Source organism: Balearica regulorum, chromosome 28 (assembly GCF_011004875.1).
Source record: "Balearica regulorum gibbericeps isolate bBalReg1 chromosome 28, bBalReg1.pri, whole genome shotgun sequence".
Lineage (NCBI taxonomy): Eukaryota > Metazoa > Chordata > Aves > Gruiformes > Gruidae > Balearica > Balearica regulorum.
The window spans coordinates 2,801,117-2,823,998 of record NC_046211.1 but is presented as its reverse complement, the minus strand read 5'-3'; the positions used below and the strand labels follow the sequence as shown (position 1 = coordinate 2,823,998).

The following is a 22,882-nucleotide window of genomic DNA, read 5'->3' as shown; positions in this document are numbered from 1 at the left end:
CATCTAGCCGCGCAAGGCCTCAACATAGCGCCTGGCCGCTTTCCACTGCTACAGCCCAGGAATGCGCCCGGAGAGAAGGGCAACAAGCAGCAGTGGTGTGATCGAGACACCCCCCCCCCGCCCCGGCCCGCAGTGGCGAGGAGCGGGCTGCGCGAGGCAGCTGGAGGAGAGGACACCCGGCACAGCATCACCCACCATCCCGCCAAGGCTCCTTGCCGGCTCCACTCTCCTGCTCCACGCAGAGTGGCGGGTGGTGTCCCTGGACGCTTTTGGGTTGTTTTGGGTTTTTTTCCTTTTTCTCCCCCCCCTTCTAAACCACTGGGTGAGTTTTGGGCTGGGGGGGGTGGTGGGTGGGGGACACTCAGGACTCAGCTCATGCTGCTGGGCTGCTTTCTCTGTGCCGTTCCTCAGTTTCCCCACTGGGGAAACCCTTCCCCAACCGCTGAGGTCGGTGTCCTGCTTCATTCTGGCCCCTGCGTTAACACAACCTCTCTGGCTGAGCCAGGACTCGGGGGGCCCGCAGGGCATCCAGGGGGCTTTCCCCCCGCCCCATGATGGCATGGTCCTAAGCCAGGGACATCCCCAGAGTGGGTAAATGGAGTCGGGAGCCTCCACGGGGAGGGGGAGTGTGGTGGGCCAGGGGATGAAGGCAGGATCTGGCTCTTTGCTGCAGCCCCCACCTCCCGACTGCTGCTAGCCCCCACCCATGGTCCCATCGTGCTCACCCTGGTCTGACCCTGCTTAGAGACACACACCCCCCGCCCCCCCACCCCGCTGTGGCTCTCTGGAGGAGTCAAACGGACCGCAGCCTTTTCTGAGCGCATCCCTGGGAAAAGCCGCTGATCTAATCCAAGAGCCAACCTGGGGGCGGCTGTCCCGGCTCCTGCAGCCCCATCCCCCGGTGGGCTCTGTCCCATCTCCGCAGGGCATGGGCTGCGGCCCAGTGCTCCAACACCACTAGTCCAACACGGCCCCGCCATGCTGACAATAAAGCTACCGCAGATCTTCAGGGTACATCAGGTGCCTCAGGTACGTGTGGCTGGGTGATGGTGGGTCTCTGCCCACAGGTTTCTCTCCCAGTTTCCCTCATCCAAGGTGGGAAAATGACCTGGGCTACCCACCTGACCTTGCTCCAGCTGGCGAGATGCTCCCAGCCCATCCTGCCTCAGTTTCCCCACCCACCACGAGGCCAGAGCAGCTCTGTGGGGCTGCCCCACTCACCCTGGTGTGTCCCCTGACCTGTCCTGCTGTCCCCACAGATCTTCTGGGAAGATGGGATCATGTCAGGGTACCGGCACCCCAAGAGCTCAGCCCTTGACTGTGTCCTCAGCTCCTTCCAGATGACTAACGAGACAGTCAACATCTGGACACACTTCCTACCGACCTGGTGGGGATGGGGACAGGGACAGAGATGAGGATGTGTGTGGGAATGGTGATGGGCATGGGGATACAGGGTAGAGACAAGAATGGGGACAGGGACAAGGGTGGGAATGATGAAAGGATGGCAGTGGGAATGGGGGCAGGGACAGGTGTGGAGATGGGGACAGAGATGGGGACAAGCATGGGGACGGGGACAAGGATGGGGATGTGCACAGAGGCAGGGATGGGGATAGGAGCAGGGCTGGAGCTCACCGCAACACATGGGGCACCCACAGGTATTTTGTCTGGCGCTTCCTGGTGCTCTCATCCTCGCTGGACTTCTGCCAGGAGCCCTACCACTGGCCCCTGCTCACCTACCTGCTGCTCGTCTGCCTCTACCCCTTCGTCTCTGGCTGTGCCCACACCTTCAGCTCCATGTCGGTGCGCGCCCGCCATATCTGCTACTTCTGTGACTATGGCGTGCTCAGCCTCTACAGCCTGGGTGAGCCACTGCAGAGAGGGACGGGGACGGGGGGCAGGGACAGCGACCGGGAGTCACCGGCCCCATGATGCTGCATTTCTCCCGCAGGCTGTGCGTTTGCCTATGGCGCCTACGCAATGCCAGACCACTGGGTCAGCAGCGTTTTGCACCGTTACTTTGTCCCCGCGGCTGCTTTTAACTCCTTTGTCTGCACCGGCCTCTCCTGCTACTCCCGGTATGTTTTGGGTAAAAGCGCCAGTGTTGCAACTGGATGGAAACTGGGGCTGGAGGTTTCCTCCTTCTCAGCTTTGGGGATCTGCAGAGTGTCTCTGGGGGAGACAAGCAGTGGGTCTGGCCCAAAGCCAGGGTCCTCGCTGTGGGGGCTGACAGGGGTCCGTGCTCCCTCCCTGCCCTGCGCAGCTTCCCTGAGCTGGAGTGTCCCCGGCTGAGCAAGGTGCTGCGGTTGGCAGCGTTCATGTACCCCTTCCTCTACGACAACATCCCGCTCTTCTACCGGGTGAGTCAGGGTGTCCCGGGGCAGGGGTGGGGTGCCACCACCATGGGGGTCCTAGGGTGCTTCCAGGGGTGGTCCCCCTCATCCGTCATCCATTGTCTGTCTCCCCCCCCCATCCCGGTCCCCCTCACCGCTGCTCACCCACCTCCCCACAGCTCCTCCTCTGCTTCTGGAGTAACGGTGCCTGGAACGAGGCCATGGCCGGGTACTGCTACCACCTCCTCTTCGCGCTGCTCACCGGCTTCCTCTTCGCGTCCCACCTGCCTGAGCGCCTGGCACCTGGCCGCTTTGACTACCTTGGTAAGCAGCAGCCCCCAGTTGCTCCCAGTGCGGCGGCTCCGGTCCCCTGCACCCCCCCCCAAAGCAACCCCTTGCAGCAGGAGCTGGGCAAAGAGCCCCAGCACCCAGGGGTGACGCTGGCCTCTCACCCCCGGAAGGACACAGCCACCAGCTCTTCCACATCTGTGCCGTGCTGGGCACTCACTTCCAGCTGGAGGCCATCCTCTGTGACGTGGGCTCACGCTGGGCTTGGCTGCGGGGCCGCCTGCCCACCACCGGGCTCCTTGGCACCTTTGGCACTGCCGGACTGGCCCTTCTGGGCAATGCCCCATCATCGGTGCCTTCACTGCTGCCTTGCCCCGGGCACCCGGCAGCTCTGTCAGCCCCCCAAGTGTCCCCACCCAGGCTGGGCACTGGAGGGACCTGTGACACTGCAGGATTGCAGGGTCTGTGGGACCCCAGGTGTCCTGCCACCCCCAGCGCTCCCCTCTCCAAGTGTGGGGAGACGAGGATGAGGGGCTCAGACACCTGGGTCCTGCTCTTGGGCGTCTTGGGGTGTCATGAGATGTGTCCCCCTGCCCTGGTCCCTCTGCAGCCAGCCAAGCTCCGCCCCCCCCCCGCAATGCCTCAGTTTCCCCACCTTTTAAATCTGGCTAATCGTACTCATCACTGCAGGAAGGGCCCTGTAGTGCACTTACGTTGCACCTAACCCATGCAGCAGCCCTGCGCAGAGGCACCCAGCTTCAGCCCCAGGGCATGGGACCCCCAAATCCATGGCCCACCACACCGGCCCCTTTCCCAGCAAGTTCAGCGTGGTGACCTTGGGGACGCGTCTGTGTCTGTGTGTGTAGCCAGGACTGTGACAGCCCTACAGGGGTTGCACGGTGCACAGCCCTGCTGCAGCATGGTGCACAGTCTCGCTGCAGCACAGCCAGCGCTGAGCGTCAGGCACTGGGTGCAACCGAGGGCTGCAGGGCTGGGGCTGGAGGCAGAGCGGAGGGATCTGGGCGCGAGGGGAGGGTGCAGGGGGCTGGCAAAGGCCGTGCTTGGTGGGAGCAGGGGTCAGCGCCTGGCATGGAGTTGGCCCCAGAGCCCTGGCTGAGCCAGGCTGCACGGACCAGGGGTCCTGTGCCGTGGGACCCCAGGAGCTGTGGCCAGGGCTGCACGGGAGATGAATTTGGGGCAGAGGAGAGCTGTTACCCTGTGTGGGCACCCAGCAACAACGCAGCAGGTGGTTCGGGGGGGGGGATAGGAGAGACAGAGCCCAGCAGCCCCCCAACACGAGGTGGGGGTGTGTATACGCGTGCATGCTGGTGTGCAGGAAGGGATGGGATGCCACGGCTGTGGCCAGGCAGAGCACCACGCATACGACTAGGGTCCTAATCCCCCCTCCCCGTCTCCCCCTGAACCCCGGCATTAATGAAATGGTGTTCTGCTAAGGAAACCCTGCTACTGGGGGGCACATGGAGCGGCCCCGCTGCCACCTTATAACCCAACACTCGGGACAAGCAGCTTTAAATTAAACTGGAATAATGGTGGTGCAAGCGCTGGGCTCATCGTTGTCAGGGACCGGCACCGGATGGTGATGGATGCTGCGCTGCCGTGGAGCCTCTGGGCCTTGGGAGAGGGACGAAGAGGCCTGGGGTGCTCAGCCCCGTGGGGGTGTCACCGGGTCCTTCTGCTGCAGTCTCACACCCATCCCACGCCCTCGGATTAGGAAGGAGCTGGCGATACCATTTGTGCATTTATTTCTTTCCACGGTTAACAGAAAGGGGTGTAAAAGGAGGGCTGCTGGGGGGTGGGTGTGCTCTGAGCTCAGATCCAGCACCTGCAGCGCCGCAGCACAGCTGGGGGGGGTTAGACGGGGCCATAGAAGCGCCGGTACGCCTCCTGGAAGCCGATGTGGTCGGCCAGCTCATCGCAGCTAGGGTTGAGCTCGCACACCTCGCGCTTGGCCTCCAACGGGTCCCGCACGACACCGTAGACGCTGCTGGGGACAGACGAGGAAGACAGAGGATGCTGGAGGGTCCCCGTTGGGGCTGGAGGCTCCTGGGGAAGGGCCCAGCCAGCGCGTCCCCTCCGGAAAACAGGGTTTCATGGTACGTGCTGGATGGGGAACGCGTGCCCCCCTCGGTGCCACCCAGGAGACGCGGTCCCTGGCCCGATGGGGTCAAGCACTACCTGTCATAGATGTAATTCCTCTTGTGCCTCCGCACCACCTCGGCACTGGCGCGTTTGGAGACGAAGGCTGCGGGGACATTAGCAGGGGTGAGGGAGAGCCGGGTGCCCCCGTCCCCAGGACAGCAGGGCCGAATCGGGCCACAGACACTCACCTTCGGAGCTGGGCGAGTCGTCCGCGCTGATGGAGCGGTCGGCAGCTGAGGCATGGCACGGAGCGGTCAGAGGGCTCGGGAAGGCCCCGTGCAGGCTGTGCCCTCACCCTGCTCCTCCTTCTGGGGGTCCCATCCCATCCACCCCCCCCGGCTCCTCACCCAGACCCCCCCTCAACCTGGCCAGGGGTGTCCTGAGCCCTGTCCCCCTGCACCCTCCACCCCAAGGCTCAGCAAATCTCCCTCTGAGCCCTTTCGCTCCCTTCAGCTCACAGCAGAGCCCTTCCTGGGGCACGGTTCCACCCCGCACCCCCCGGACACCACGTACCTCTGCGGCAGAGGCCAAGGGTGAGGAGAGCCAGGAGGGTCAGCAGGATGAGGTGCTTCATCGTGCCTCTCTGCACGGGCACCGTGCTCGGTGCAACTCCTGGTCCCCGAGCGGATTTATAGGGTGCTGCGACCGCCGTCAAGGAGGGGCCCTGCGGCCCCGCCAGGGTTATTTCCGGCACATCCGCTGGGGCTGGGAGCCGCCAGCACAGGCAGCAATTGTGGTTTGGGATGAACTTGGTTCCCCTGTGACCAGCCAGAGCCCACAGGGGGAAAACGTGGTCCTGAGCCAGTGGAGATTTGCTGGTGGGCCCAACCCTGCCGGCCTGGCAGCACCCAGTCCCCCAGCGCCTAACTGGGATCACAGAATCCCAGACTGGTCGGGGTTGGAAGGGACCTCTGGAGATCCAACCCCCCTGCTAAAGCAGGATCACCTCAAGCAGGTTTCACAGGGTCACATCCAGGCGGGTTTGGAATCTCTCCAGAGAAGGAGACTCCACAACCTCTCTGGGCAGCCTGTCCCAGCGCTCGGTCACCCTCAGAGGGAAGAAGCTTCTCCTCGTGTTCAGATGGAACTTCCCGTGTTCCAGTTTGTGCCCGTTGCCCCGTGTCCTGTCACTGGGCACCACTGAGAAGAGTCTGGCCCCTTCCTCTAGATGCCCACCCTTTCCATATTTAGAAGCTTTGATCAGATCCCCTCTCAGCCTTCTCCAGACTGAACAGACCCAGCTCTCTCAGCCTCTCCTCATTCCAGAGATGCTCCAGGTCCCTCATCATCCTCATAGCCCCCAACTGGACTCTCTCCAGTAGTTCCCTGTCTGTCTGGAACCGGGGAGCCCAGAACTGGACACACAACTCCAGCTGTGGCCTCACCAGGGCAGAGTAGAGGAGAACCTCCCTCCACCTGCTGGCCACGCTCTTCTCAATGCGCCCCAGGATACCACTGGCCTTCTCGGCCACGCGGGCATGCTGCTGGCTCATGGAGAGCTTGTTGTCCACCAGGACTCCCAGGTCCTTCTCCGCAGCGCTGCTTCCCAGCAGGTCAACCCCTAACCTGTACTGGTTAGGAAAGTTTCCTGCCAAAACTGGTAGGAGGGTGTCCCTGCCCGCAGCAGGGGGTTGGAACTAGATGACCTTTGAGGTCCCTTCCAACCCAAACCATTCTAGGATTCTATGAAACCCGTGGGGTTCTCCTCTCCACACAGGGCCAATGGAGGCTTGTTGGCCAATTTTTGCCTCGGGGACCGGCGTGTGCTCCTTCCATGGCATCGCTGTCTGCCCCGTGGCTGACTGCCACGACCCAGCGGGTGAGGGCGAGCAGGTGCCCTTTCCCTCGGTCTCCCCAGCTCTCCCATGCCGCATCCCACGGACAGATGCTGCCTGTCAGGGCTGGGGCCCCAGGCAGCGCCTGTTCCCAGAAACAGCACCTCAGAACTTCTTAAAACCCCAAAACAGGGCTTTGCAAGAACAAAGCGTGCTGCTGGCATGGTTCAGGCACCGAGCAGAGGTGAAGGGGAGCAGCTGGAGAAGTAGAATCTCTTGTTCCTCCATCCTTTTACTTCCTACTCTCTACAAGACCCCAGCTGTGCTCAGAGTGCTCACCCACCTCCAGAGTTTGCTCCTAGTTAACTCCAGGAGGGCTCCAAGCAGTGGGAGCTCCCAGGGCCGCCTGGGGTGACATTCCTCTTTGGGATCCTGACCACTCTCCAGACTATCAGATCCTATAAATCCATCCCTGTCTTGAAAAGCGGAACCGGAGGCTTTGGGGCGGAGGAGGAGAGAAATGCTGAAGCCAGAGCCTTTGTCAAACAAACCCATAAAATATAGAGTATGCAGGCCAAGCGCACACAGCGGGAGCCAAGACCGGGGGAACAACAGCTCCAATTTACTTAGATTATAATGCAGCGAGGGAAGTCTTGTTTACGACAGAAGGAAAATATGCCTAAGTCAGTCAATCGCAGGCTCTGGCTGCCTTTAATTGAAAACAGAGGCTAGCTCTGGGTGGAAATGGCCACCATTGTTCTCAGAATTAGTATTTCCCCACCACACAGGGCACAGCCGCTCCTTGGGACGGCATGCACAACAGGTGAGGATGACCACAGGCCCTCGGCAGGTCTGGTGTCTGTTGGAAACGGACTCACAATCAGTCCTCGTCAGGCTCGCTAAGACTCTCCTCCTCACCTGCCCAGCCCAGAGGAAGGACCTTTCCTTCATTTTGAAGATACACCTCACTTGCAGGGCTTCGCTAACACCCCGGCAGGCAGACTCCAGCGAGTCTTGCTTCCCTGGCCAGCAAACTTCTGATGAGACGGTAGAGACCACCACCGGATGGGTAAAACCAAACCCAGTTTGGTTCCAGGAGTCAACACGGAGGTGTCACAGGAAAACATTAAATCCCTTTGCCACGAGCCCACAAAGCCAAGGCAGGGCCATCCTAACCTCTGCTCGTCTCCACACACACACGGACGGCACATCCCCAGAATAAATGGCAATGAGGAATTTGATGTGATAAAGCAGCTGCTGACACGTCTGTTCTGATGGGACATGGGTGGACAATTGTTTAAAGACAGGGATACTGAAAATGAACACTGCAAAAATGTGGTGGAAGAGTCCGAGGCGGCTATTTACACTCCACGGTATTGTGTGCTACAGCTCCCTGGCTCCTCGTTCCTGTGCACAGCATAAAGCACCACTTTTTCTCTAATACACATCTGAAATAGGCCACAAATTTAGCTTTAGTAAGCTCAAATCACACCCATCACTGTGCTAAAGAAGTGTGCAACTGTACAGACATGCTCTGGCTGTCAGATCTATAGGATTCTCCTCCCTGTTGAGCTGAGCAGGGAATAGGAAATTGTCACTTATTTCCAAAGATCCTGATGTGTTCTTGTTTATTTCTTCACAAACTTTGATCAAATTGTACAAGTCTGGGAGCTTTTCAGTCCCACTGCAAGTTTCTTCTGGCCTGACAAGACGAACGCGAGTTTGCGTGCTTTGTATACGCCACGTGCAGAGTCCCGCTTCCCACCACGTTGTCAGCGCTTCTGAGACAAGGATAAACTCCCCCAGTGAAAGATGCAGAATCTCCTGGTGTTCTCACTGGGGCTCCTTGAATGTCATGATGAGTTCTTGTTGCTCTTTACTAATTGCCTGAAAGGAAAACCACCACCACTGAATTCAGCAAAGTGCTCTTCCCCACAGATGCCAGCGTTCAGGATACAAAGCGGGCTGATATAAAACAGAGCATCACATACGCTGCCGTCCCCAGCACGTACGGAATACAACCCACAAATCTCACGTGCTCACCCACAGAAACATCCCACCCAGTGCACAGGGAAAAACACCCAAGACGTCCAGTGAAAATGCCCATTTTCAGCAGTACTTGGCTCCTGGTGAGGACTTTGATAAGTGGAGGGTTTAAATACAGTGCAGCATTTGCTAGTCAAACCACAGAATAGTGTTTCTTTCAGGCTGGTGCTGCAAAGAGAAGGGGGTTTTACTTGTTTGGGTTTTTTTTATTTTTACCTGCCAGGCATGTTTGCGAGCTTGTATCAGCTGCTGCAGCTCTGCAATCCTGTTCCTCCCCGTAAGCACAGACTCTGCTACCTTCCTGTTCTCTTCCTCCTTCTCCTTTAGGACTTTCCGCAAGTATGACCTGTGCTTAAGGAGGTATGGCACCATAGCACTGCGAACGTCCTCTTCCGGGATCCCACTGGGACGCCTGGGAACAAACTGCGTTGTGAAGCAACCAGAAAGCAACAATCTTGCACAGCAATTAGTCTCGCGCACCTCAATTGAAAATGAGCTGCTGCCGTAACGTATCAACTCACTGACTCCAACAATTTACCTCTGGTGCTGCCCGAGCCTGGATGCACATCTACCAGGCACCCCACTACGCAGCCCCCTAACGCTGTACGTGAGGGAACGGGATGATTCCTTCCCAAAACTTTGCCATTAGTTGAGGCCGGGAGGCAGGCAGGATGGAATTAACTTCCCCAAACACCGAAACAAGAAATCGTGATGATGGTTTTGATTAAAGAACTAGCGAACAAAAGGCAGTGCGTACAACTTGCAGTGCGTGCTGACTCCCTGAGCAAGGCATCGCAACAAGAAGTGTTGATGGGAGCTCTGCTGAGAACAGCAGCTGTGGCTAAAACACGCCATCAGCTTTTTGAATTATTCAGAATTGAGTTTACCTCCCCTCTGGTCTCAGCAGCACTAACCTCCTCCATGCACTGAGGAAACATAGATACATGACCTAGAGAAACATAGATAAAATGGGATGTTTTAGCCGCAGTGACGTTGCTGTTAAGATAAATGAGGTTTAAAAAACTCCCTTGCAGCACAAGGCCCATAGGACACTTCAACACAACGAAAAAACTTTGCACAGGAAATGCCTTTCGCCCTTGAAGCAACACGCCTCCACACATACACGCTTCCCAGGCTGCATCCCGCAAGACTCTCCATACCACGCAGGCTCTTCCTGGTTCTTTGCCTCCTCCACGATCTTATCCAGTGAATTAAAGAGCACCTCCAGATTCCCTTCATCCTTTACCTCCTGGATCTCCTCCTGCAAAGGACGGACACCACAGGGATTCAGCACAACCCAAACTGAGCTGACACGGGCATCATTCTGCTTGTGAGCCCTTGCTTTTCCCCCAAGGAAGGCTACATCCTGGAAATCACCAGGTATTGAGTCACCATCCCTAGAGGTAGAGAGACGTGACGCTTGGGGACACGGTTTAGCGGTGGGGTTGGCGGCATTAGGTTTATGGTTAGACTCAATGATCTTAAGGGTCTTTTCCAACCTAAATGATTCTATGATTCTACAGCTCTTTCTGGGGAAGACAAAGAGGTCTGGAAGAATCTCTGGGGAGCAGTCTTCACTTTCTGTTTTTGCCATTCAAGAAAGATATTTGCTACCCTTAACACCAACGTGTTCAGCGCTTTTACACCGAGGGCTTGAAGCACATCCCCGAGCCCCTGCCCCTCAGGGCCTGCTTCCCCTTTCACCTTGATGGACGCCTGCAGCTGGGATATAAACTGATCGTAAATGCTCCTGGTCATCTCGGGCTGTAGTTTGTAGAAGCAGCGGTAGCAGTTTGCAAACCTCTGGTAGCTGCAAAACCGGAGGAGCGGGGTGTCACGGCCGGGGCCTCCTCACAGCGGGGCTCGGCCAGGCCCCGGCTCTCACACAGCGGCCCGCCCTGGAGACACCCCGCTCTCCTCCTCACCTCCCAGCTGCCACCAGCTTCTCCAGGAAAGTGTCCACCACGGTGGCGAAGACCTGGGCGCGGCCCGGCGCGGCCAGTACGGTTGAGCCGCCATCACCGCCCGCCGCAGCCTCCTCAGAACCGCTTCCCGCCGCCGCCGCCATGTCCAACCGCCCAACGGCCCCGCCGCCGCCTCCCATTGGCCGCCCCCGCCGCGCGGCGCCGCTCCCATTGGCGGTTGCGCAGGGCCCGCCCCTGCTGACTGCGCATGCGGGGAGGCGCCCGCCCCGCCGCTCTCCACAGAGACGCGCCAGGACGTTGGTACGTTAAAGACGACGGTCTGCGAATGAAAATAAAAGTAATAAAATCCCAGGGGCTGAAATGCGTCATCCGCCACGTCACGAAACAGCAAGCTAGTCCCTGAAGCAGAGCGATAAGTACAATAAACCGCCCCTCTCTTGAGATCCGCCCCCCCCCCCAGTCCACTCGCAAACCCACTAATCCTCTCCGTCATTTAATGAAATAAAACGCTCGAGCCTGAAGAATTCAAAGGGGAAGAATATTCCAAGTCGAGCACAGAACAAGAGGGAAAAGCAGCAGCTCTCGTACATTTGTTTCCCCTTGTCACGACACCGCTTGTAAGAGGGAACCAGAAGTAACCACAGTTTGTAAAGGAGGATCTAGGCTCGCAACTAAACCCGTTTCAGGTACTACACGTGCTTTAGCCTGTTCTTTTCTGGCTTTTTCAGCTTTGTGCGCAGTCACTGGCGTTGTTTTTTCAGGCAGTCTGCGCTGGTCAGGTCCCTCCTAGTGTTACTCAGCAGGCAAAGCGATAAAACCAAGAAAACATCTTTGTGAAGTGACAGAAACCGGCAGATTCCCTCAGGAAGTGGCTCGCTGAGGCTAACGCTTGTCCACACCGTCACACTGAAGGTCTCTGAAGTCTGTTGGTTGTCAAGAATTGTGCTGGTTAAGAGAGTATTAAGCTTTTGAGAGCCTTTTCCCACATTTGTGCTGTCTGCTGCTTCCATGACACACACTGTGCCTTACCCTGCTGGTAATCAGCAGAGGCCGATTATTATTACTTATTTTAATATCAGTATTACTTTGTGTAAGTAATTGGTATTACTTTGTGTAAGCCCCTTTGTGTGAGAAAGGGGGCTACCATACCTGGGGATAGTTCCTGGCAATCTTGTGATACTGCCATTCCACTTTTCAGAGCAGAATCTGCTATTACAGAAAGCGCCAATTAACGGCATCTTTTAAACAACAAAAACGTGACGGAAGAGCAGTTTGCAGAACACGCTGCCTAAACAGCTCTGTCAGTGGCTCAGGCGTACATCACCTTATTTAATGCTGCAGAATACAAAGGTGGGATTAAAAGGCCTTTGATGACTCATCTGCAACCCCATTAAAGAGTACTGTATCTTATAACCAGGTTCTGCCCTTAAACATAGAAGTCTCTCTCCAATTTCAGCAGCATCTGCCTGTACTCGTTCCACCTCCAGCAGAAACTGTGGCACATCCAGTCTCTCCGCGGGCAGAACTGCAGTCGTTGGGATGAAGGCAAGAGCCACGCTTAGCAAGTCCCAGGTGAGAAGACAGCTAAGAGCCTGGCAACAGCCACAGTTCAGCAGGATCAACATTACAACCAAGAACTCCTTGTTACGGCAGTGAGATGAAGAGAGGCAGCAATACATCTGTTATTTGGAAGTACCTCACCTCTCAGACATAAAACTAACTGGGATGAGCACCATGTGCGGGGCTGGCATCATGAGAGGCAAATCTCAAATAATGAGACCAGCAGAGTGAAGTCAAACCATCCCTTCATTCCTTCTCCCCAAAGAGCAGCCTCTTGCTTCATCACTTGATTGCACATTTTCATCTGGTAAAAAACACAGACCATAGCTTAAGATTTTGATCCAGCAAAAGCGTGCAAAGAATCATCCTTTCCCTTCTCGAACAGGATAAGCAGGATTTAAACTTACAAAGTGTTAGTGAACCATTACTTCTTATTCAATATGAACATGCCAATCAGGTTAGAACTGGATCAAAAGCCAGTACAAGCTTTTTTTTTTTTTTCTTCCCCACCTCACATCCAGTTGTAGCTCAACTTGCATTCAGTTCTCATCTCAGCTGCTGGCAGCACAGCAATCTGACACTTCCAAACTCTGTGCTTAAACTAACTAAAGGTGGGAAGTGGCAGCAGCCACCCTGAACATGCAGTATTGACACTCACATTGAACAAGGCCACAGAACAACCACTCGGTCCCCCAGAAATCAGAATAAGCTTCCCTAAAATAACAAAAAATTAAATAACAACAGATTAAAAACATAGGTTAGGTGTCACAATTGCCATCAGCTAATTACAAACAGCCAACTCAATTTTTAACTTGCCTATCAGCCAGCTTGCTGTTTGAAGGATGAGAGATAGGAAACGTTTTCCAAGAACATACAAAAAAGGTATGTACAGATCTACTCAAAACGCAGTAAATAAGGTCTTAAGTGGTTCCAGGTTACTCTCGTCTCACATCATCTAGAAATAAATGTGGGTGACTGGAAACATTTACTTGCCTATGCTATTCTTCCAGCCTCCCACAGTACAACTGCAGTCTACACCCAACCCACCAGAGGGCTCTGCTGCAGTCTGGTAGACTCCCCTCCTCGGAAGTTTGGCAAAGATTAAAATAATTTAAAGAATAAACTGGCTTTTTGCTTCAGCCAGTAAGTCTTTAATTTAAAAAAAAAAAAAAAACAACAGGGAATTAAGAACTTGCCAGGATGTGTTCACACACCTGGCTGCTCTTGAATGAACCGTCAGAGGCAAACAGCACTGCCAAAGGTCACGTTTTGATGGCTTTAAGCAGAAACAGCAGCAGAGCATTGTATTACGATCAAATTGAAAGAGGTGAATTGCAGTTGCTCTTGCTTCTGCTCTGTACTGTGAAACGAGTGAGACACAAAGGAGATGGCAGCTGCCTCCCCTCCTGAGCTTTCAACTGCGACGGTCCAAATTGAGAGGGTTCAAAAGAAGGTTTCTCTTCCACCAGCTGCCTCTACCAGTGTCTTGAATCCACCAGCTCTGGGCGGAGGCTCAGCTTCTTCAGAGTTTCGTACCCCACCACGATGACAATGGTGGAAGGAGTGGCTGAGATGATACGGGCAGAGAGGCCTTTAGTCAGGCCCCAGGGACCTTCCTCTGCCATGAGCTGTTTGAAGGTGAGGATGATAGAGCTCTTGCCTTCCACCTGCAAAGCCAGAACAAATATTCACAGAGCTGCCAGACTTCATGCAGAGCCGCTCTAGGCTTCTGCTCCAACTGAAGACTTTAGAGACTACAGAACAGCCAGTCCAATAACCTTGATCTAGTCTCCAGAACTCCCTGGGGGTGGGGGGAAAAGCAACAAGTGTGCAAATTAAACAGTACAGTATCTAGGACAACCAACCTATGAACAGGGAGAGAAGGGAACAGTTTACCTGAAGCCACAGAGATCAAAGAGCTGAGACCAAACCCCACCCCTGCGTCATGCTGTTGTTGCAGACAGACGTGCCAAGCAGGCCGAGCTCTTACCTGAACCCGAGCCCTGATGACATCCATGGGGTTGGTGAGCGTGGAAGCTGTTGCAGCTGCAAGTGGCCCTGATATAGCTTGCAGGAGGAGATGGGGACAGTCTTTAGGAGTCAAGCTCGAGAGCTGTTCTGGAAACCAGAGAGAGAGAGTAAAGTTTCAGAGGAGTGGCTGCTTATCTGATTCTTAATTCCACCTGCTAATTTAGACTGATTTGCAGTGGGCAGAACCCCTGATTTACAACCTGTCACCTCCTCCCACAGCATGTCTAAGTGGTGCTTTCTACATCAACCAGAAAGTGAGCAAAGCACAGGGAGCAAGCCCCTAACACCCCAGCGTTTCAGTGCTCCACTACGCAGCCTCTGATCGGCTCAAACACAGGCGCTCAGACCTGCTGGGCAAACAGGGCAGAATAAGCTTGTACGTCCCCAAAACAGAGCATGGAAACATTCACCCCCTCTCTTCAAAAGCCTGGGGAAACCTTTAGACAAAGGCTATCAGATGTGGTCTGCAGGGATTTGCACGGATCCAGTAAGCTGTTGCTACCACCAAGCAGATATCCACATGGGATCCTCCTGCAGGATCTCTAAGGCCAAAAGCTCATCCCAGGGATTTCCTCATTCTGCTCCTACTACCTGGCAAATGGGATTTGAATTCCCACACTTTTATTGGTTAAAGTTGTACGCAAGACAGTCCAGTAGTCCCAGTTTCTTTGTATGACGTGGTGGTTGTGTCTATCTGGCAAGGGGGAAGGAAGCTGCTCTGTTCACGCCCCAGAACACTGATCTGTATCGCTGCCAGCAGCGTACTTTGAGCCCCGAGGAACGTTCAATGACCCCTGCTGCTGCCAGCTGAGACCAGCACACTATCCAGGGACGGAGGGCTAGAAAAGGCAGCCACAGTAGAGATGGCTCAACAGCTGGGGCTTACATTTAGCATCATCTTGATTTCCACTGCAGAAGACTAGGAAAGAAAGCAAACACCTGAAAGAGGCAAGCTCCATTCTCTCCATGTCAACTTGCTTGTTCTTAAATGTCCGGTTTTGAACCTTTTTGGCATGGAAGTCTTACAATTAATACAGTGGATTTGGGCATTAAAAATTGTTTGACATGGAGAGTGCAGGGAGAGCTCCCAAAACATTCAAACTGGACCAACATCCCACACTGCTGTTGCCATTTAAATGCAGCACTGATGCGTAACCAACGCTCCCCTTTGTTACCAGAATGCGCCCACTCTGAAAAAGCAAAGTAGACAGTCGAGACACCTGTATTTTTTAAAAGCAGGTGATTTCCAAGATATACTTTAAGCCCAGTACAGTGAAATCTAAGCCTCTCATTATCATCACTTTTAGGCAGATGGCTATTAGGTAAATATTAGTCAAAAAACCACATGCAAAGCTGCATGACAGAAATCTAAAGGACTGTTGGGGGGGGGGCAGAATAAATCTTAGCTGGCCAATATCCTTAGTGTTTCCGAACACCCTGAGGATGACCAGAGCTGAGCTAGGGAAAGAGAACACACTGTTAAGTGTGGTTTTATATCACAAGGCTTGGTGCCAGTTTTAAAGCTACAGAAACTGAAGCATGACCTTAAGACACAAATCCATGGAAGGTTTGGCCTTTGTCTCTACCTGTTGTTTGGTTTTGCTGTGAGATTTGTGGTTCTAGAAGTCTTTTTGCCATATACGAGTCTCCTGAGTGAACTGAAAGATGAGTTATACTTACACGGTGGCTTCAAAACTCTGCCCAATGCCAGACAACAGCCTTCCTGACTTCCATGCAGAAAGCAAGCATTATTTGGGATCAGTGGAAGAGAAAGTTAAAGTAGACGCATCAAGTCCCTCTTGCCTAGAGCCATCTAGTTTTAAGCCCTCTAGTACTCAGACCCCCTATTCTTCAACTCTGCATTTTAAACAACACCGCTCTGTTAAACTTCCACCCAATTTGTTTAAATTGGATACAGCTATATGTTTCAAGACAGGTTCTGCTCCCACCCCAAATCAAAGAGAGAAAGCAAATCACACCGGGTCTGCAGTTTCAGAGTCGATCTGGGGCTTCTGGGTTTCCTGGGATAAGGTACATTCAAATTCTCCTTTCACTTACCAGCATAGAAGTGGTAGAAGGGCCACCAGACTGCACTGTTGGGAATATAGGTGAGCAGTGAGGCCACGTAGCCCCTGTAGAAGCCTCTAAAGCCATCGGCCTTGAAAATCTGTACGATTATGTCCTTGGTTTGGCCAAAGACCAACATCCGCTTGCCATCTTGGTTCTGCACCTTAAACCTGCCCATGCTTTCCCCTTTCCTCTGCATCATGAGATGCTGGGAGATCACATCGATGGGCACCGTGATGCTCTGGGCCACCAGGGAGGCTGAGCCACCAGCCACCAGAGACTTCACAGCATTGTTGTTGTTGTACCGTGACACATATTTCCGAGTGAGCTCATATGTTGTCACGTAGCACTGTCCAGAGATCAGGGTGAAAGTGTTGACCAAAAAACCACGGTAGAGCCCAGCTGTCCCTTCTGTCCGCAGGATTTTCACAAAAGCGTCAAAAGTCCCGTTGTATAGACTCTTGCCCTTCTGAACCTGCAACCGTGTCCGGATGAGTGTGAAAGGGTAAACACTCACCCGGATCATCATAGTCATGCAAATCCCAAACACGTAGAATTTCCTTTTGTCCAGGTGCTCCCACTCAATGATGGGGATGTTGCGTTTGTCTTCCATGACTCCTTGGGGTGGGGTAGGAGAGGTGCTATGCCCCAGATCTACCTCAAAAGTACAGAGCAGATCTGGGCTCAGCCCTCCTATCTTGACTGACTAGATTGGAAGCGCTGGCATCTGAAACAAGAGACACTTTCAGCAGATGATGAAGCACCTAAGTTAGCTAAAGCAGCCTACGTCACCTAACTTTGCTGATCTTCCTGAAGTACACAGAGAGCCTTTGCATAAACCAACCGTTCTGCTGGCAGAGCGGTGGGACTGTGACCTCAGGAAGCAGGGCCGTATCATGTGATTGACGGCGGCACCTTCTGATGTCACCGTAGCTATCTGTTAAACTCTAGCAGCAGCCTGCACGCGTGGCAGTTCTCACTACGGTCCAGACCGCCCTGCCGCAAAGCAAAGCTTGCCAGACTTCGCAAAACAGTTTGAGATCCACGGAGGAAGAGCACTGTTCCAACTGCAAGCACTACCTTTTAACGAACACGCAGGTGTATGGATTGTCAGCCAAAGCAGCTTCTCCTGTCATTCCGGGTTTGCAAGGCTCCTAGACGTCAGGACGTCACATTTCATTTCCAAGCTCTGTACAAAAAAAGAAGTGACAAGTCTTCATTTGTGTTCCCAGATTCCCTGCACAAATTAGACACGTTTTTCTGGGCATTTCCATTTTGACCTTCCTAAAGCTGGAGGGTGATGCAAGCCAGGGAAGGAGGAAGAGGAGCAACAATGGGAGAAAAAGGCAAATGCAAACAGCCACGTAGGGTCTCCATGTTGATGACCAAGAACATAAAAAGAAAGGGTTAAAAAAAAGAAAATCACAGCCCAGGGATCTCTCAGTTGGGCAGTGCCCAGCTGTGCTTTGCAGCTAAGGCGAGCAAAGTTCATCCTCACTTCCAATACTGCATCACTGCTTCTGGTACAGTAACACTCACGAACCTGCCACCCTTCCAATTCTGGCAGCATTCAGCAGCATACTGGGAACTGAGGGACAAGGAGGGGAGGTCCTGGTTCCAGCAGCCCCTTCCTGAGCCTGGCTCCCACCCCGATGCACTATCGCTGCGTGTCATCCCGCAGGCAGCCACCACCAACTGCTTCCCCAGGACAAGACGCTCGGCAGTTCCACCCGTCTCCCTTTTGGCCGTAATTTGCTCTAATTTGGTACACAATTAACCAAGCCTGGAATAAGCTAACCTCCTTGCAGGGCCAGGCATATACAAGGAACAGAAAACAAAAAAAAAAACCCACCCAAAAAACCAAACAACACACACACACACACCCCCCCCCCCCCAAAAAAAAAAAAAAGAGAAGAGCATCTCAAAGAATCAACCCAACTGATTATTTCACTGAGCACAAGGACTTTCTCTCCATATCAAAAAAAAAAAAAAAAGCCTATGGGTCTTCAGAAATAACAGACTGCTAAATTATTAGAAAGGGCTTGACTGCAGCTGCACGACAGCCTATATTCCAGGCTCTGGCAAGCGGGTATTTGAAGTCTGTGCACAGGCACAAGCATGAAGAGAGCTCAAACAGTCGAGAGCCATTTGGTTAGAAATGCCATAAAAACACAATGGGCAATTATTTACCTCTGGCACGGAGAAGAAATTATGATTATGAAATTATTGCTGGGGGGGGGGGGGGGGGAAGGGGGGTGCTATTAACAGCATTTCATTGCTTATCTGCCAACAAAATATTTGCTTAACATCAGCAAACAGTGTTCAGACTGCCACCGCTCCTGCTGACGGACACTAAAGTTAAAAACACCCAAGGGCTTCCGAGTCCAATAGGGAGAGTGGGGGAAACCCTATTTTACCCAGTACAAAGAAAACTACACGTCATTGTTACAGTCAATTGGCTTGACAGATAACACATAACAAATACCATGGCTTGTCTAAACAAAAGTTATATTGCTTTAATTATAATTACAATATTACTGGTTCACTAATACAGGCATAATTAGACAGCATAAAGCTTCCTACACAGGAATCATCTGCACACAGCACCTACGAAAACATTATTTTGCTCTTGTTAGAGGAGTCCCACTAGCTTAATATTTTATTAAAAAAAAAAAAAAAAGAAAATAGAGTCTAGCCAATGCAATTTCCCAGTGAAACCTGAGAGTTTAGTCCATACTCCAAATTCCTCTGCCACCCAAAAACTGATTCCTATGTAACAGAGCTCCCCACGTGAAAGGTAAGGTGTACCTGCTAAAAAAAAAAATCCTCATTGCCGCAATACGGAAAACAAATAAATAATAATGAAAAAAAATTATTATTTCGTTTTATGTACTATAGTGCTTTATTTTTAGCATTTTAGCCATAATCTCCATGAGGAAATAACTGTACTTTCTTTGGACTCTTACTAATAACTACTTTAATTCAGGATCTAAATTAGAAAGACAATGTCACTTCAGTCCCAGGGTCCGCAAGCAATCAAAGCCGTAAGTTCCTCCTGCGGGGAGGTGAAGAGGGAAGGTGTCCGGGCATCACCAGGGATGCTTCTGTTTCACCACCACGGCCACAATTCTTGCTCTGCCGAGACAAGAGTTTTGCTCAGAGCATTTATTCTTCCAGAAATTAAATCTAGGACCTCGCTCAGAGCAGTGATCCTATCGCATCCAGTTTCAGTAACTCTTTCAAGAAATTTTGGGGAGATCGATAGAACAGTAATTGATAAATCTCAAAAGAACTGACCTGCCCTCCAAAACAAAATACAAGTACACCAGCTTCCCTCCCAGGCCACGGAGCCATTCGGTACTTCAACACTCGAACAGTTTCTGCGCCAAAACTACCCTTCAATAGATCTATACAGATGGTGACTTCTCACCATGAATTGAAAAGCATTTCTTGAATTTCTGCCTAGAGGATTACCGAGCAGACTCTCGTTAGTTTGTGGTATGACCTACAGGACACAGTTTCAGACTGCAACTCAGTATGAAACCCCTCTCCATTTATCTCCTTTTTAACGCAGCCCCATCAAGCTGTTCTCCAAACTGTTTTTGCTGCAGCTGTATCTAAATATGATCCTTCAGCAAACAAAGACAAGGCCTTTGTGTACCTCCGGTGAAGGCTGGCTCCTGCTCAGCATACTAACGCCTTAGCACGACGGCCTGGGAACCATCCAGAAGCAGGCGGCGAGGCCGCCTTTCCAAGCCCCAACCGCTATACACGGTTGCCTGTGGAGATCCTCTCAAGTGAGAAAGCACGAAGATCAAACAATTCCATTACAAGCCTCTCAAATTTGAAGCCTTTTATCCGTGCCACGCTACGCCAAACTCGGTCTAAGTAGGGAGCTCTGTTTTCAAAGTCTTTACCATTGCACTCCTTAAATTTACCCCGGGATGGAACCGGATATAAACCCAGCCTCACTGAAGATCTGCAGTTCCTCCGCAAGCAGCTGTCTCTCTGTAAAGGATGAGGCAGAGACACTCTAAAGCCAGCGCTTCCCAACGCGCCCACAGCCTTGTGCCGCCTTCCCCCCCCCCCCCCCCGTACGCAGGAGGCCGCACGTATCAAGCCACCCTCCTACCTCACGGGCAAAGCCATCAGCGCTTATGTTTGGCCAGACAAAAAAAAAAATAAAATAAAATAAAAAAAATAAATCCGATGTGCTCTAAAGGCAGCGACCATGTGCGAAGTTTGGCACAGGACCCACTCAAGGTCACTGGGCGCATTAGCAGTTGTGCGGACCAGAAACCTTTCCCAGCCCCCCGGTTTCACGTTGCAGGGATGACCCCCCTCTCCCCCCCGCCACGCAGCTTTGCTCCCCGCAGCCCCGGAGGCACGGGGGACCGCCACCCCCTTCCCCGTCTGCCCCCGGGCCCTTCAACGGCGCCGTACCCGCCTCCTCAGCCAAGCGGGTCTTGCACCCAACCGTCCCCCCCCCTTCCCCGCCAGCCTCTCCCCCTCACCCCGCTTCCCCTGCACGCCCCGAATCACCCCCCCGGCTGCTCCCCATCACCCCCAACCGCACCTTCCCCGTCCCTCCCAGCACCTGCCTCCCTCCGCCACCGTCCCGGCCTGCCGCCGCTCGCCCAGGCCAGGCCTCCTCCTCCTCCCGCCCCACAACCGAGCCCCCGTTCCCGCCCCACAGCCTCCTTCCCCGCACCCCAGGCCCTGTTTCCGCCCCCCCCTTACCTCAGGCCGGCGGCCGGGAGGCCCCCGCCCCGCCCCAGGCCCGGCCCCGCCGCCGGCCGCTCCCGCCACCCCATGACCGCTCCCCGCTCGGCGACCGCCGGCCGGAAGTGAGCGGCGGCGGCGGCGGCAGCGCGTCGGGACCTCGCACGTCTCCCGAGCAATCAGCGTCCGAGCACCGGCGCCATCTTGGGGAAGGGTTGACGCCGCTCCGGAAGAGACCACACGTACTTCCGCCCGTAGTAAAGAGGACGGCCGTGGCCCGGGAAGACGCACGGGGAAGGGAGCGCGCATGCGCACAGCAGGAGGCCTCGCCTTGAGCCTTAAAGGGACAGCGCCGACTTTACGGCTCTTAAAGGGCCAGCGGCCCTTAACGACCGGCTGCGAGTCCTGCGGCTCCCGGGAAGAATCGGCGCGGCGGCAGGTGGAGGGGCAGAGGGCACTGCGGGGGGGGGGGACGGAGAGCAGAACCGCCCCGAAAGGAAGGGAGGGAGGGAGGGAGGGATAGGCGGCTGTGAGAGGCAGTCTCCCCTTTTTTTTTGGGGGGGGGGGGGGGTGCACACGCGCGCCTTGCACGCCCCCGCATTGCACACGCACACCCATTCCACACGCGCTGCGCGGACATTGCACCCTTGCACAGCCCCACGTTGCGCGTGAACGCACGCGCCCCGTGCACACGCGCACACGCTGCACATGCATGCAGATATTGCACCCGTGCGCACCTTGCACGCTCTCGTGCACACGCACACGCTGCACACGCATGCACATATTGCACCGGTGCACACTCTCGTGCATACAGACACACTGCACATGCACACACATATTGCACGTACACGCACATATTGCACGTACGCACACCTTGCACGCTCCCCATGCGCGCACACACAGACTGCACATGCATGTGCATATTGCACCTGTGCACACCTTGCACGCTCTCGTGCACACACACACACTGCACGTGCATGCAGATACTGCACCTGTGCACACTTTGCACGCTCCCTGTGCGTGCACACACAGACTGCACATGCATGCAGATATTGCACCCTTGCACACCTTGCACGCTCTCGTGCACACACACAGACTGCACATGCGCGCACATATTGCACCGTGCACACCTTGCACGCTCTCGTGCACACGCACACACTGTGCATGTGCGCACATATTGCACGTACACGCACATATTGCACGTACACACACCTTGCACACTCCCCATGCGCGCACACACAGACTGCACACGCATGCAGATATTGCACCTGTGCACACCTTGCACGCTCTCGTGCACACACACACACTGCACATGCATGCACATATTGCACCTGTGCACACCTTGCACGCTCCCCGTGCGCGCACACACCGCGCCTATTCGCACCTTGCACGCCCTCGCCTTGCGCACGCGCGTGCGTTCCACAAACATACTGCACACACGTGCGCACCTTGCACGCCCCCACGTCGCACAGATGTGCACACGCGCACCTGAAGGCCCGATGCCGGGGGGGGGGGTGGGGAACGGACGCCCAGCAGCACAACGCAGCGGCTTTTCCTTTTTTAATTAAAAAAAAAAAAAAAGAAAAAAAGAATCAAATGTACAAAGAGCAGGAAAAATTTACAGCCGGTCTGTCTTAAAAAAACCCGAGGCTCAACGTCATCAGTAAAGCGGCAGGGACCAACCCGGGGGGGGCAGCTGGCGAGAAGTGGGGGGGTTCAGCACCCCCCCGGCACGCGGGGCGAGGAGGTCCGGCCGCGCAGGGTGGGTGCCCGTGGGCTCGGTTCTCCCCGTTTTGGAGGGGTTTGGGGTTTTTTTTGGATCCCGGGGGGGGTTTTCCCCACCCCTCGTCCTGCCCCACGGCCACGTCCCACGGCCTCCCCCCGTCCCCATGTCCCCCCCTGTCCCCATGTCCCCCCCTGTCCCCATGTCCCCCCCTGTCCCCACATCCTTCCCTCGCCCCCCCCTTGCTGCCTGCCC

The 22,882-nt window shown here is 54.4% G+C and overlaps 4 protein-coding genes across 13 annotated transcripts; 1 reads left to right on the top strand and 3 right to left on the bottom strand.

The window, feature by feature from the left end:
- The first annotated feature begins 891 nt into the window (after positions 1–891).
- On the top strand, positions 892–3,192 carry PAQR6 (progestin and adipoQ receptor family member 6). The gene is given in 8 exon segments (XM_075737076.1): positions 892–1,029; positions 1,260–1,387; positions 1,656–1,861; positions 1,949–2,075; positions 2,261–2,357; positions 2,510–2,654; positions 2,792–2,959; positions 2,962–3,192. Coding segments are annotated over 8 exon segments (1,023 nt in total). The 5' UTR covers positions 892–978; the 3' UTR covers positions 3,063–3,192.
- Positions 3,193–4,382: 1,190 nt separating this feature from the next.
- BGLAP (bone gamma-carboxyglutamate protein) lies at positions 4,383–5,689 on the bottom strand. Of its 4 annotated transcripts, none has more exons than XM_075737174.1 (4): positions 5,292–5,689; positions 4,967–5,011; positions 4,815–4,881; positions 4,383–4,623 (listed from the first exon to the last, which is right to left on the bottom strand). In XM_075737174.1, exons 1-4 carry the CDS (start codon positions 5,350–5,352, stop codon positions 4,491–4,493), a joined length of 306 nt encoding a protein of 101 aa, XP_075593289.1. In that variant the 5' UTR covers positions 5,353–5,689; the 3' UTR covers positions 4,383–4,490. The 4 variants fall into 4 exon arrangements, with proteins under 4 accessions (XP_075593289.1, XP_075593288.1, XP_075593285.1 ...); XM_075737173.1 differs by having other exon boundaries at positions 4,383–4,620; positions 5,292–5,477; XM_075737170.1 differs by lacking the exon at positions 5,292–5,689 and having other exon boundaries at positions 4,815–5,079.
- A 2,319-nt stretch (positions 5,690–8,008) lies between these two features.
- Positions 8,009–10,704, bottom strand: PMF1 (polyamine modulated factor 1). 2 transcript variants are annotated; one of them, XR_012832640.1, is made up of 6 exons: positions 10,525–10,704; positions 10,304–10,409; positions 9,760–9,860; positions 9,514–9,548; positions 8,816–9,011; positions 8,009–8,440 (listed from the first exon to the last, which is right to left on the bottom strand). XR_012832640.1 is itself a non-coding variant. In XM_075736966.1 (5 exons), exons 1-5 carry the CDS (start codon positions 10,665–10,667, stop codon positions 8,387–8,389), a joined length of 600 nt encoding a protein of 199 aa, XP_075593081.1. In that variant the 5' UTR covers positions 10,668–10,699; the 3' UTR covers positions 8,009–8,386. The 2 variants fall into 2 exon arrangements, 1 of the variants encoding a protein (XP_075593081.1); XM_075736966.1 differs by lacking the exon at positions 9,514–9,548 and having other exon boundaries at positions 10,525–10,699.
- Positions 10,705–11,043: 339 nt separating this feature from the next.
- SLC25A44 (solute carrier family 25 member 44) lies at positions 11,044–21,130 on the bottom strand. Of its 6 annotated transcripts, XR_012832639.1 has the most exons (7): positions 20,923–21,130; positions 17,263–17,371; positions 16,174–16,909; positions 14,075–14,202; positions 12,901–13,751; positions 12,743–12,798; positions 11,044–12,388 (listed from the first exon to the last, which is right to left on the bottom strand). XR_012832639.1 is itself a non-coding variant. In XM_075736962.1 (6 exons), the coding sequence occupies exons 4-6, from the start codon at positions 16,793–16,795 to the stop codon at positions 13,560–13,562; spliced, it is 942 nt and encodes a 313-aa protein (XP_075593077.1). In that variant the 5' UTR covers positions 16,796–16,909; positions 17,263–17,371; positions 20,100–20,190; positions 20,923–21,130; the 3' UTR covers positions 11,044–13,559. The 6 variants fall into 6 exon arrangements, 3 of the variants coding, with proteins under 3 accessions (XP_075593077.1, XP_075593076.1, XP_075593078.1); XR_012832637.1 differs by having other exon boundaries at positions 12,743–13,751; XR_012832638.1 differs by having other exon boundaries at positions 11,044–12,798.
- Between the last annotated feature and the right edge of the window lie 1,752 nt (positions 21,131–22,882).

Coding starts and splice junctions, on each gene's coding strand:
- PMF1 (XM_075736966.1), bottom strand. CDS start 10,667: ATGGCGGCGGCGGCGGGAAGCGGTTCTGAGGAGGCTGCGGCGGGCGGT. Junction 9,861..10,303: donor AGCTGCAGGCGTCCATCAAG/GTGAAAGGGGAA, acceptor CGTCCTTTGCAG/GAGGAGATCCAGGAGGTAAA. Junction 9,012..9,759: donor AACCAGGAAGAGCCTGCGTG/GTATGGAGAGTC, acceptor GTTTGTTCCCAG/GCGTCCCAGTGGGATCCCGG.
- SLC25A44 (XM_075736962.1), bottom strand. CDS start 16,795: ATGGAAGACAAACGCAACATCCCCATCATTGAGTGGGAGCACCTGGAC. Junction 14,203..16,173: donor CTTCTACCACTTCTATGCTG/GTAAGTGAAAGG, acceptor TCTGGTTTCCAG/AACAGCTCTCGAGCTTGACT. Junction 13,752..14,074: donor TCATCAGGGCTCGGGTTCAG/GTAAGAGCTCGG, acceptor CTGGCTTTGCAG/GTGGAAGGCAAGAGCTCTAT.
- BGLAP (XM_075737170.1), bottom strand. CDS start 5,020: ATGCCTCAGCTGCCGACCGCTCCATCAGCGCGGACGACTCGCCCAGCT. Junction 4,624..4,814: donor AGGAATTACATCTATGACAG/GTAGTGCTTGAC, acceptor GTCTGTCCCCAG/CAGCGTCTACGGTGTCGTGC.